Source organism: Coregonus clupeaformis, unplaced genomic scaffold (genome assembly GCF_020615455.1).
Source record: "Coregonus clupeaformis isolate EN_2021a unplaced genomic scaffold, ASM2061545v1 scaf1373, whole genome shotgun sequence".
Classification (NCBI taxonomy): domain Eukaryota; kingdom Metazoa; phylum Chordata; class Actinopteri; order Salmoniformes; family Salmonidae; genus Coregonus; species Coregonus clupeaformis.
In genome coordinates this window covers 14-11,425 of record NW_025534827.1, presented here as the reverse complement: position 1 = coordinate 11,425, position 11,412 = coordinate 14, and the positions used below count along the sequence as shown (strand labels likewise).

Here is an 11,412-nt window from a genome sequence, read left to right as displayed (position 1 = left end):
CTATATTCATGAATATGTACTCTATGCTGCAGGCATGTAAGTAGAACCTTCAGCAGTACATACATTTTGGGATTTAACCTATTTATTTGATCTTGTAACATATTTTACTATCAGTAATTACTCTCCAAACTTTAAAAGCAATGGGTACTAACCAGCAGTAGAAGACCAATTTCTGAAAAGCCAGCATCAGCATTCATATTGTTATAACATTACTGAATTTGCATTTAGTAGTACCTCATTCAGAAGGCCTGTTGTCCCAAACATTCACTTTTAGAAGTATACACTCTTTTAAAATCTATTTCCGAGATTTCTGCGCCCAATTGTTCTCTGACTTTTATTTAAAAGTTTGTATAAAGACATTAATACAGTAAATGTACAGGATTTTAATCCAAATAAAACACTTTAATCTACTATAAAAGATATACAGTTCATAAACCTATCGATGTTACATTGAGCTGGGTGAATGGAATATGAATGACAGTCATCCAATATGCTGTAATAGAAATAAGGCCATGCTCATAAAAAAAAAGAATTGTCCTCCCTCAATTTAAACGGCACCGACCATCTATCTGGCCAATAGAGTCTACCCCCAGACCATGAGGATGTTGAATATCCACCACTAGTCAACTACCTGCTCCCTGATCCCCTCCTGCCCACCCACCCGGACTTCCTAACCCCCCCCAACCGACATCTACCCCCCACCCAAATTGACATTTATCATGATGAATAGTCAGTCACCTCCCCCCACTGCTCCCTCTATGGACATTTAATTTTTATCATTGTCACAGTTGTAAATATGTATATATAATTAGTCTTTTATCGTTTCATTCACACCTGCACTGTTGGAGCTCGGAGCTTAAGTACTTCACGACCCTGTGCATGTGACTAAATACAAAAATCTAATCTACAAAGCTATGGTAGGCCTTGGATAGATTGTGTGTGTGAACCACACAGCTGTGTTGCAGTCATGTTGAGGCCAAGATACATTCTGAACTGCAGAGAATACTGGCCATCTCAAACTGGCAGTTGTAGCGTACCGTATATGTATCACTGTCTTCTGGTAGAAATTAAGGATTCAATCCGTATCGCAGAAGTTCACAGAAGATCAGCGTCACAACTCGATTTAAATTTAAAGGCAATGTTTGTGGAGACTGCACTCACAGTAAACGCTGCATACAGTGAGGGAAAAAAGTATTTGATCCCCTGCTGATTTTGTACGTTTGCCCACTGACAAAGAAATGATCAGTCTATAATTTTAATGGTAGGTTTATTTGAACAGTGAGAGACAGAATAACAACAAAAGAATCCAGAAAAACTAATGTCAAAAATCTTATAAATTGATTTGCATTTGCAAATAAGTATTTGACCCCTCTGCAAAACATGACTTAGTACTTGGTGGCAAAACCCTTGTTGACAATCACAGAGGTCAGACGTTTCTTGTAGTTGGCAACCAGGTTTGCACACATCTCAGGAGGGATTTTGTCCCACTCCTCTTTGCAGATCTTCTCCAAGTCATTAAGGTTTCGAGGCTGACGTTGGGCAACTCCAACCTTCAGCTCCCTCCACAGATTTTCTATGGGATTAAGGTCTGGAGACTGGCTAGGCCACTCCAGGACCTTAATGTGCTTCTTCTTGAGCCACTCCTTTGTTGCCTTGGCCGTGTGTTTTGGGTCAATGTCATGCTGGAATAGCCATCCACGACCCATTTTCAATGCCCTGGCTGAGGGAAGGAGGTTCTCACCCAAGATTTGACGGTACATGGCCCTGTCCATCGTCCCTTTGATGCGGTGAAGTTGTCCTGTCCCCTTAGCAGAAAAACACCCCCAAATCATAATGTTTCCACCTCCATGTTTGACGGTGGGGATGGTGTTCTTGGGCTCATAGGCAGCATTCCTCCTCCTCCAAACACGGCGAGTTGAGTTGATGTCAAAGAGCTCGATTTTGGTCTCATCTGACCACAACACTTTCACCCAGTTCTCCTCTGAATCAAGGGGACCTTGCGGGCGCTGCAGGATTTCAGACCTTCACGGCGTAGTGTGTTACCAATTGTTTTCTTAGTGACTATGGTCCCAGCTGCCTTGAGATCATTGACAAGATCCTCCCGTGTAGTTCTGGGCTGATTCCTCACCATTCTCTTGATCATTACAACTCCACGAGGTGAGATCTTGCATGGAGCCCCAGGCAGAGGGAGATTGACAGTTATTTTGTGTTTCTTCCATTTGCGAATAATCGCACCAACTGTTGTCACCTTCTCACCAAGCTGCTTGACGATGGTCTTGTAGCCCATTCCAGCCTTGTGTAGGTCTACAATCTTGTCCCTGACATCCTTAGAGAGCTCTTTGGTCTTGGCCATGGTGGAGAGTTTGGAATCTGATTGATTGATTGCTTCTGTGGACAGGTGTCTTTTATACAGGTAACAAGCTGAGATAAGGAGCACTCCCTTTAAGAGTGTGCTCTTAATCTCAGCTCGTTACCTGTATAAAAGACACCTGGGAGCCAGAAATCTTTCTGATTGAGAGGGGGTCAAATACTTATTTCCCTCATTAAAATGCAAATCAATTTATAACATTTTTTACATGCGTTTTCTGGATTTTTTTATTGATATTCTGTCTCTCACTGTTCAAATAAACCTACCATTAAAATGATAGACTGATCATTTCTTTGTCAGTGGGCAAACATACAAAATTAGCAGGGGATCAAATACTTTTTTCCCCTCACTGTATGTCAGCTCAATTGGAAATTACCTACACATACTAACGCTGATCTTCAATGACACTTCCGTGTACGGATTGAATCCAGTCTTAAATCTGGAATTAACTCAAATCCAGACGGCAAGGATTTGCATTTAAAACAATTAATAAACACTGTACTGGGACTAAAAACTTAATGAAAACGTAGGCCTACATTTTGCAAGGTGATTGATAGGTTTGAGTCTCATTCACATAGACGTTGGCCTTGGACACAGAGCTAGGATCAGTTGACCCTTCCCATATTTTGACCTTCACCAGTGAGTGGTGGGGATGCACAACTTTCTGACATTTTACAGCTTGATGCTACCTGCTGTATTATTTGCTCACCAGTGTACCTTTTAAATCTGATTAACCCCTTTCATCGACAGGATCACACAGCAACCATGATTTCTCTGGTCTTTGCTCTGCTACAATTGGAGCAGTGTAAAAATGGTCATAGAGGACTGTGTTATGACACTAACATCACAAATGTGTTTTTACATTATTAAGAAATGTTATTCCACTTTTATCATAGTGCTATGCTTTTTTAAATAATCTCAAAAGGTGAGGTAATATAGCTAAGAATGTGCCTGCTCTCGGTTCCAGTCGCCACGGAGGACGACAAGATTGCCGGAGGGTATGAGTGCAAGGCCTACTCCCAGCACCACCAGGTGTCTTTGCAGTCTGTCTACCACTTCTGCGGTGGCTCCCTGATCTCCAGCACATCGGTTTGTCGCTCCCTCGGGCTCGTGCAGTGGAGGAGATCTTTGTGGGCTATACTCAGCCTTGTCTCAGGGTAGTAGGTTGGTGGTCTGTTGATATCCCTCTGGTGGTGTGGGGGCTGTGCTTTGGCAAAGTGGGTGGGGTTATATCCTGCCTGGTTGGCCCCGTCTGAGGGTATCGTCGGACGGGGCCACAGTGTCTCCTGACCCCCCCCTGTCCCTTTCTCCCTCCCATCCCGGAGGACCTGAGCCCTAGGACCATGCCTCAGGACTACCTGGCCTGATGACTCCTTGCTGTCCCCAGTCCACCTGGTCGTGCTGCTGCTCCAGTTTCCACTCTTCTGCCTGCAGCTATGGAACCCTGACCTGTTCACCGGTCGTGCTACCTTGTCCCTGACCTGCTGTTTTCAACTCTCTTTCTCTACCGCACCTGCTATTGCAACCTCTAAATGCCCGGCTATGAAAAGCCAAGTGACATTTTCTCCTGTTGCAACCTCTACAACCACTGTTATTTGACCCTGCTGGTCATCTATGAACGTTTGAACATCTTGGAGAAAAATCTGGCCTTAATAGCCATGTACTGTTATAATCTCCACCCGGCACAGCCAGAAGGGGACTGGCCACCCCTCAGAGCCTGGTTCCTCTCTAGGTTTCTTCCTAGGTTTCTGCCTTTCTAGGGAGTTTTTCCTAGCCACCATGCTTCTACATCTGCATTGCTTGCTGATGTAAAAAGGGCTTTATATATACAATTTGATTGATTGATTGATGGATGGTGTCTGCTGCTCACTGCTACAAGTCGTAAGTATCATGTAAACTACTTCCAATATATTGTGTCCACCCCTGTCTAGCGTATTTTGTTCTGTCAACATTTAGGAAAGTTAACCTAATACTGTTTCTATCAGGCCTGTCGTGAGTTTTTTTTTTATCCGACAGGTACTTTGCTTGCAAAATAATGTTTGGATGGAAACATGGTTTGTGACAATCTAATTTTGACTAAACTAAAGGACATAGTTAAATATAAACTCTAAAACTAAGTTAATAAATTGGACCTCTCTCTCTCTCTCATGTGGAGGTGCGTATGGGCGAGCACAACATCCACGTGACTGAGGGTAACGAGGAGTTCATATTTTCCTCCCGCGTGATCCGTCACCCCAACTACAGCTCCTACAACATCGACAATGACATCATGCTGATCAAGCTGAGCAAGCCCGCCACCCTCAACACCTACGTGCAGCCTGTTGCTCTGCCCACCAGCTGTGCCCCCACTGGCACCATGTGCACCGTTTCTGGATGGGGCAACACCATGAGCTCCAGTGAGTACAGAACCTGGGTCAAAGGTTACATGTGCCAGTTGGTCATCTTCATCTCTCCCTCTCTCCTTCTCCTTACAGCCGCTGACAGCAACAAGCTTCAGTGCCTGAACATCCCCATCCTGTCCTACAGTGACTGTAACAACTCCTACCCTGGAATGATCACAAACGCCATGTTCTGCGCTGGATACCTGGAGGGAGGCAAGGACTCTTGCCAGGTACTTACCACTCTGATCTCCCATCAGTGGTACCACAATGATGACTTTAAATTGACTTTTTCAGTTGATTAGAAATTGAGCAAAATAACCCAATTCTCTCGCTCTCTTTCTCTCTGTCAGCGTGACTCCGGTGGCCCTGTGGTGTGCAATGGTGAGCTCCAGGGTGTTGTGTCCTGGGGTTACAGCTGTGCGGAGGGATCACCCTGGTGTCTACACCAAGATAAGACTGAAAAATAGTTAGGAATACAGTTACATACAGTGACATCACTTTTCCCAAGAATAATATATTTATAAAGGTAGATTGATGGTTCATATACTAACGGTCTGGTTTATATATTAGCTCCCTTTGAGTGTGTCCACTATTGTCTCCCTTCTCCTTCTCTTCCTCCAGGTGTGCATCTTCAATGACTGGCTGACCAGCACCATGACCACCTACTAAGTCTGATCCTAGCTTTGGTCCTTCAATACTGTCCCATATCTCTACAACATCCTGTGCAGTTCAACATCCACCTACTGTACTAAAATTGAAAAACATTTGAAATAATTTCAGTCTACTGAGTCTGCTGAGTCTGACTATTGTAAGCTCAAAAAATATTTGGTTTTATTGCTTTCAAAAACAAAGCAACAAAGAACAGGACAGGTTCCTATATAACACATTCCTCTTTCTACAGGTATGCTCCATGCTGCTGCTGTGGCTACATGCCAAACTTTTCAGAATTCCTTTCGGGCAGCGAGGTACATCTCACAGAGGGTCGCCAAGTCCCAAATTCATTAGCAAACGTCTAACAAAAACCCATGTAATCATTGGTAGAATTAGGGATGGGGTTGAGTCAGGTGTTAAACATAAGGCAATGGTCAAAACGGTCTCACCAATGAGTTAATAGCAAATATTAGAATGTGTTGAGAATACTGTAGTTTTTGGACTCATAAGGTATTCTTGCCCGGCTCTGGCCCAACTCCAACTCTAACCCCAGCCTTATCTACATGGCTCTCTGGACCCCATAAATGTATGGAAAGCCTAACTGATGAGGAATCGCCTAATCTTACAGTATCGTCCTATGGCTGATTGGCTCTTGACTGACCAATGATGTTGCCCTGGAACTGGGGCAGCACTTCTGATTGTGTATATAAAGCAGGGGAGCAGGTGAACCTCACTCATTGACAGGATCATACAGCAACCATGATTTCTCTGGTCTTTGTTCTGCTCATTGGAGCCGCTTGTGAGTCTAGGCTACTTGAGATGGTAACACCATCCATAGAGTTTAGAATAATTCCATTTTTTTGTGATTCATTTGGATGCATACTGCCATACAATTCATGCTATCAGTATTAGAATATTTGTCTTAAAAGGATAACTTTTTTGTAGCTCATGGGACAAAAGTTTGTCACACCTTTCCTGTTGCTTGTCAAAATATCTACAGTCCTTTAGAGACATCAAACAAATATCATGATCTTAGTTTTACGTCATAATGTCATGATCTTAGTTTTACATTAGAATGTCATGATCTTAGTTTTACATTATAATGTCATGATCTTGCTTTTCATAATCTCGAAAGGTGAGGCAATGTGTCAATGCTAACTGAGAGTTCTCTCTGTTTCTAGTTTCCACGGAGGACGACAAGATCGTTGGAGGGTACGAGTGCAAGCCCTACTCCCAGCCCCACCAGGTGTCTCTGAACGTTGGGTACCACTTCTGTGGTGGCTCCCTGGTCAACGAGAACTGGGTTGTGTCTGCTGCTCATTGCTACATGTCGTGAGTAAACTACATACCTGTACATTAAGTATCCAATGTACGTATAGATGAGTAAGAGTTTCATTTGATTCATTTGATTCAATAATTAATATGTAGGTTTATAGTAAGAAGATAAGGTTTTACATGTGTTATGTCTGTCATGGCTTAACAACATCCTATCTTCCAGATTACAGTATATCATGCAGTTCACTTCACTTGCACCCCAAGGCTCAGCACAGAACACCATCAAGTGATGAAAGACTTTCCTTTCCATCTTTCTCTCAACTCTCTCTCTCTCTTTCACCCAAAGCCGCGTGGAGGTGCGTCTGGGCGAGCACAACATTGCCAGAACTGAGGCTAGCGAGCAGTTCATCTCTTCTTCCCGCGTCATCCCCCACCCCAACTACAGCTCCTACAACATCAACAATGACATCATGCTGATCAAGCTGAGCAAGCCCGCCACCCTCAACACCTACGTGCAGCCTGTTGCTCTGCCCACCAGCTGTGCCCCCGCTGGCACCAAGTGTGTCGTCTCTGGATGGGGAAACACCATGAGCTCCAGTGAGTACAGCAACAATGTCAATACTTTCATGTATTTTGGGGCTAGGTTATAAAATATACTTGGTCAGGTAACCATTGCTAGTGTTCAGATGTAAATGATACATAATTGACATGTTCTGCCTTTCACTCCCCCTTCTTTCTTTCTATCCATTCTTTCATTTCTCATCCATCCTTACAGCCGCCGATAGCGACAAGCTGCAGTGCCTGAACCTCCCCATCCTTTCTTTCAACGACTGTGACAACTCCTACCCTGGCCAGATCACTAATGCCATGTTCTGCGCTGGATTCCTGGAGGGAGGCAAGGACTCTTGCCAGGTACTGAACAGCACTGACCTGTAGAGGCTAGTCCTGCTCTACTACTGCCTCTGACCAGCTTATCAAAACTATTAGGACCAAAAATACAGTACAGAGAAACAGTGAAGTAAATCTCTCATTCTCTCTCTCTCTCAGGGTGACTCCGGTGGCCCCGTGGTGTGCAACGGTGAGCTGCAGGGTGTTGTGTCCTGGGGATATGGGTGTGCCGAGCCCGGTAACCCTGGTGTCTACGCCAAGGTAAGAATATAGGCTTCTGCTGCTACATTTGTGGGATAAAGCATAATGTAGTCCTGTGTAGCTCAGTTGGTAGAGCATGGCGTTTGCAACGCCAGGGTTATGGGTTCGTTTCCCACGGGGGACCAATATGAAGAAAAAAAAATGTATGCACTCACTAACTGTAAGTTGCTCTGGATAAGAGCGTCTGCTAAATGACTAAAATATCAAATGTCAAATGTCAAATGTAATGTAGTTTCAAATAAATACTATAATGGGTTTGTGACAGCATTCCTTTAGCAGACCACTGGTTCATCCCTGTCACAACTACATGTTTCTAACTTCAATAATACCAACTTTATCCCAGGTCTACAGTAACTTGGCCCTGTGTCCACTGATGTCTCCCTTCTCCTTCTCTTCCTCCAGGTGTGCATCTTCAACGACTGGCTGACCAGCACCATGGCCACCTACTAAGTCTGATCCTAGCTTTGGTCCTTCAATACTGTCCCATATCTCTACAACATCCTGTGCAGTTCAACATCCACGTTTTGCACAGGAGATTATCCATTATTTATTTTCATGACAAATAAAGCATTTAACACTAAATACTTTTTTCTGTTGTGTTTGTACTCTCACTCTCCTTAGAAATCTTTGTAAAGGTATTTTTCTATCTTCTCATGTCAAGTAGTATCACTAGTAAACACCAGAGAAACTAGTAACACACAGCAAATTGTTTAAGTATGGATCTTTTCTTACTAAACGATGCAGGGGGTAAATTCATTGTGTCATGGCACCCTACCTTAACCACAACAAGATACAACAAGGAACATTATTGATTACATTGATTATTTTGTATAGTTGTATATTGATGCCTTGCTGCTCACAATAGCTGATATAGGGATGTTAAAAGTCTGGCATAATTGCTCCTCCTTCTTACCCATTTAGAGTATTCTCTCTGTGAGAGTTTTGTTGCTACTAAAATACTATGTGGTGCAACATGAATATGGTTGGATCTTACATAATGTTTGTATACTGGGTTGCATGATTTAGAGTCAATATCCATTGAATATTCATCAGTCAGACTCAGACTCAGTTCAGATGCTAAATACTGTACTTCAATATTCACAGTAAGAGATTTCGTAACCTCCATTAATGAGAGGGACAATCAGAGGCATCATCAGAGTTCCCGAACATTCAGGGCTCAGCCCTGGGCCATCACATGACAATACCTGCATATACACACTACCAGTCAAATGTTTGGACACACCTACTCATTCAAGGGTTTTTCTTTATTTTTACTATGTTTTACATTGTAGAATAATAGTGAAGACATCAAAACTATGAAATAACACATATTGAATCATGTGGTAAACATAAAAGTGTTAAACAAATCAAAATATATTTTATATTTGAGAATCTTCAAATAGCCACCCTTTGCCTTGATGACAGCATTGCACACTCTTGGCATTCTCTCAACCAGCTTCACCTGGAATGCTTTTCCAACAGTCTTGAAGGAGTTCCCACATATGTTGAGCACTTGTTGGCTGCTTTTCCTTCACTCTGCAGTCCGACTCATCCCAAACCATCTCAATTGGGTTGAGGTCGGGGGATGGTGGAGGCCAGGTCATCTGACACAGCGCTCCATCACTCTCCTTCTTGGTAAAATAGCCCTTACACTGCCTGGAGGTGTGTTGGGTCATTGTCCTGTTGAAAAACAAATGATAGTCCCACTAAGCCTAAACCAGATGGGATGGCGTATCACTGTAGAATGCTGTGGTAGCCATGCTGGTTAAGTGTGCCTTGAATTCTAAATAAATCACAGACAGTGTCACCAGCTAAGCACCCCCACACCATCACACCTCCTCCTCCATGCCTTGTGGTGGGAAATACACATGCGGAGATCATCCATTCATCCACACCGCGTCTCACAAAGACAGTGGTTGGAACCAAAAATGTCCACCGGTCTAATGTCCATTGCTTGTGTTTCTTGGCCTAGCAGGTCTCTTCTTCTTATTGGTGTCCTTTAGTAGTGGTTTCTTTGCAGCAATTCGACCATGAAGGCCTGATTCACACAGTCCCCTCTGAACAATTGATGTTGAGATGTGTCTGTTACTTGAACTGTGCAGCCGTCTTCATCGACCTGGCCAAGGCTTTCGACTCTGTCAACCACCGCATTCTTATTGGCAGACTAAATAGCCTTGGTTTCTCAAATGACTGCCTCGCCTGGTTCACCAACTACTTCTCAGATAGAGTTCAGTGTGTCAAATCGGAGGGCCTGTTGTCTGGACCTATGGCAGTCTCTATGGGGGTGCCACAGGGTTCAATTCTTGGGCCGACACTTTTCTCCGTGTATATCAATGATGTCGCTCTTGCTGCTGGTGACTCTCAGATCCACCTCTACGCAGACGACACCATTTTGTATACATCTGGCCCTTCATTGGACACTGTGTTAACAAACCTCCAAACGAGCTTCAATGCCATACAACAATCCTTCAGTAGCCTCCAACTGCTCTTAAACACTAGTAAAACTAAATGCATGCTTTTCAATCGAACGCTGCTGGCACCCGCCCACCCGACTAGAATCACCACTCTCGACGGGTCTGACCTAGAGTATGTGGACAACTACAAATACCTAGGTGTCTGGTTAGACTGTAAACTCAACTTCCAGACTCACATAAAGAATCTCCAATCCAAAGTTAAATCTAGAATCGGCTTCCTATTTCGCAACAAAGCCTCCTTCACTCATGCTGCCAAACATGCCCTCGTAAAACTGACTATCCTACCGATCCTTGACTTCGGCGATGTCATTTACAAAATAGCCTCCAACACTCTACTCAGCAAATTGGATGTAGTCTATCACAGTGCCATCCGTTTTGTCTCCAAAGCCCCATACACTACCTACCACTGTGACCTGTACGCTCTTGTTGGCTGGTCCTCACTACATGTTCGTCGTCAAACCCACTGGCTCCAGGTCATCTATAAATCACTGCTAGGCAAATCCCCGCCTTATCTTAGCTCATTGGTCACCATAGCAGCACCCACCCGTAGTCTGCGCTCCAGCAGGTATATCTCACTGGTCATTCCCAAAGCCAACACCTCCTTTGGCCGCCATTCCTTCCAGTTCTCTGCTGCCAATGACTGGAACGAATTGCAAAAATCTTTGAAGCTGGAGACTCTTATCTCCCTCAATAACTTTAAGCATCAGTTGTCAGAGCACCTTACCGATCACTGCACCTGTACACAGCCCATCTGAAATTAGCCCACCCAACTACCTCATCCCTATATTGTTATTTATTTTGCTCTTTTGCACCCCAGTATCTCTATTTGCACATAATCTCTTGCACCTCTAGCATTCCAGTGTTAATACTATTGTAATTATTCTGCACTATAGCCTATTTATTGCCTTACCTCCATAACTTGCTACATTTGCACACACTGTATATATATTTTCTGTTGTATTTCTGACTTTATGTTTTTACCCCATATGTAACTCTGTGTTGTTTTTATTGCACTACTTTGCTTTATCTTGGCCAGGTCGCAGTTGTAAATGAGAACCTGTTCTCAACTGGCTTACCTGGTTAAATAAAGGTGAAATAAAAAAATAAAAAATAA

General features: G+C 43.6%; 1 protein-coding gene and 1 pseudogene across 1 annotated transcript; both read left to right on the top strand.

Moving 5' to 3' along the window:
- Positions 1-3,133: 3,133 nt before the first annotated feature.
- LOC121542851 lies at positions 3,134-5,418 on the top strand (annotated as a pseudogene).
- Positions 5,419-6,130: 712 nt separating this feature from the next.
- LOC121542849 (trypsin-1-like) lies at positions 6,131-8,355 on the top strand. The gene is made up of 6 exons (XM_041852414.2): positions 6,131-6,199; positions 6,582-6,732; positions 7,022-7,272; positions 7,451-7,587; positions 7,723-7,824; positions 8,227-8,355. The coding sequence occupies exons 1-6, from the start codon at positions 6,160-6,162 to the stop codon at positions 8,272-8,274; spliced, it is 729 nt and encodes a 242-aa protein (XP_041708348.1). The 5' UTR covers positions 6,131-6,159; the 3' UTR covers positions 8,275-8,355.
- Positions 8,356-11,412: the final 3,057 nt, after the last annotated feature.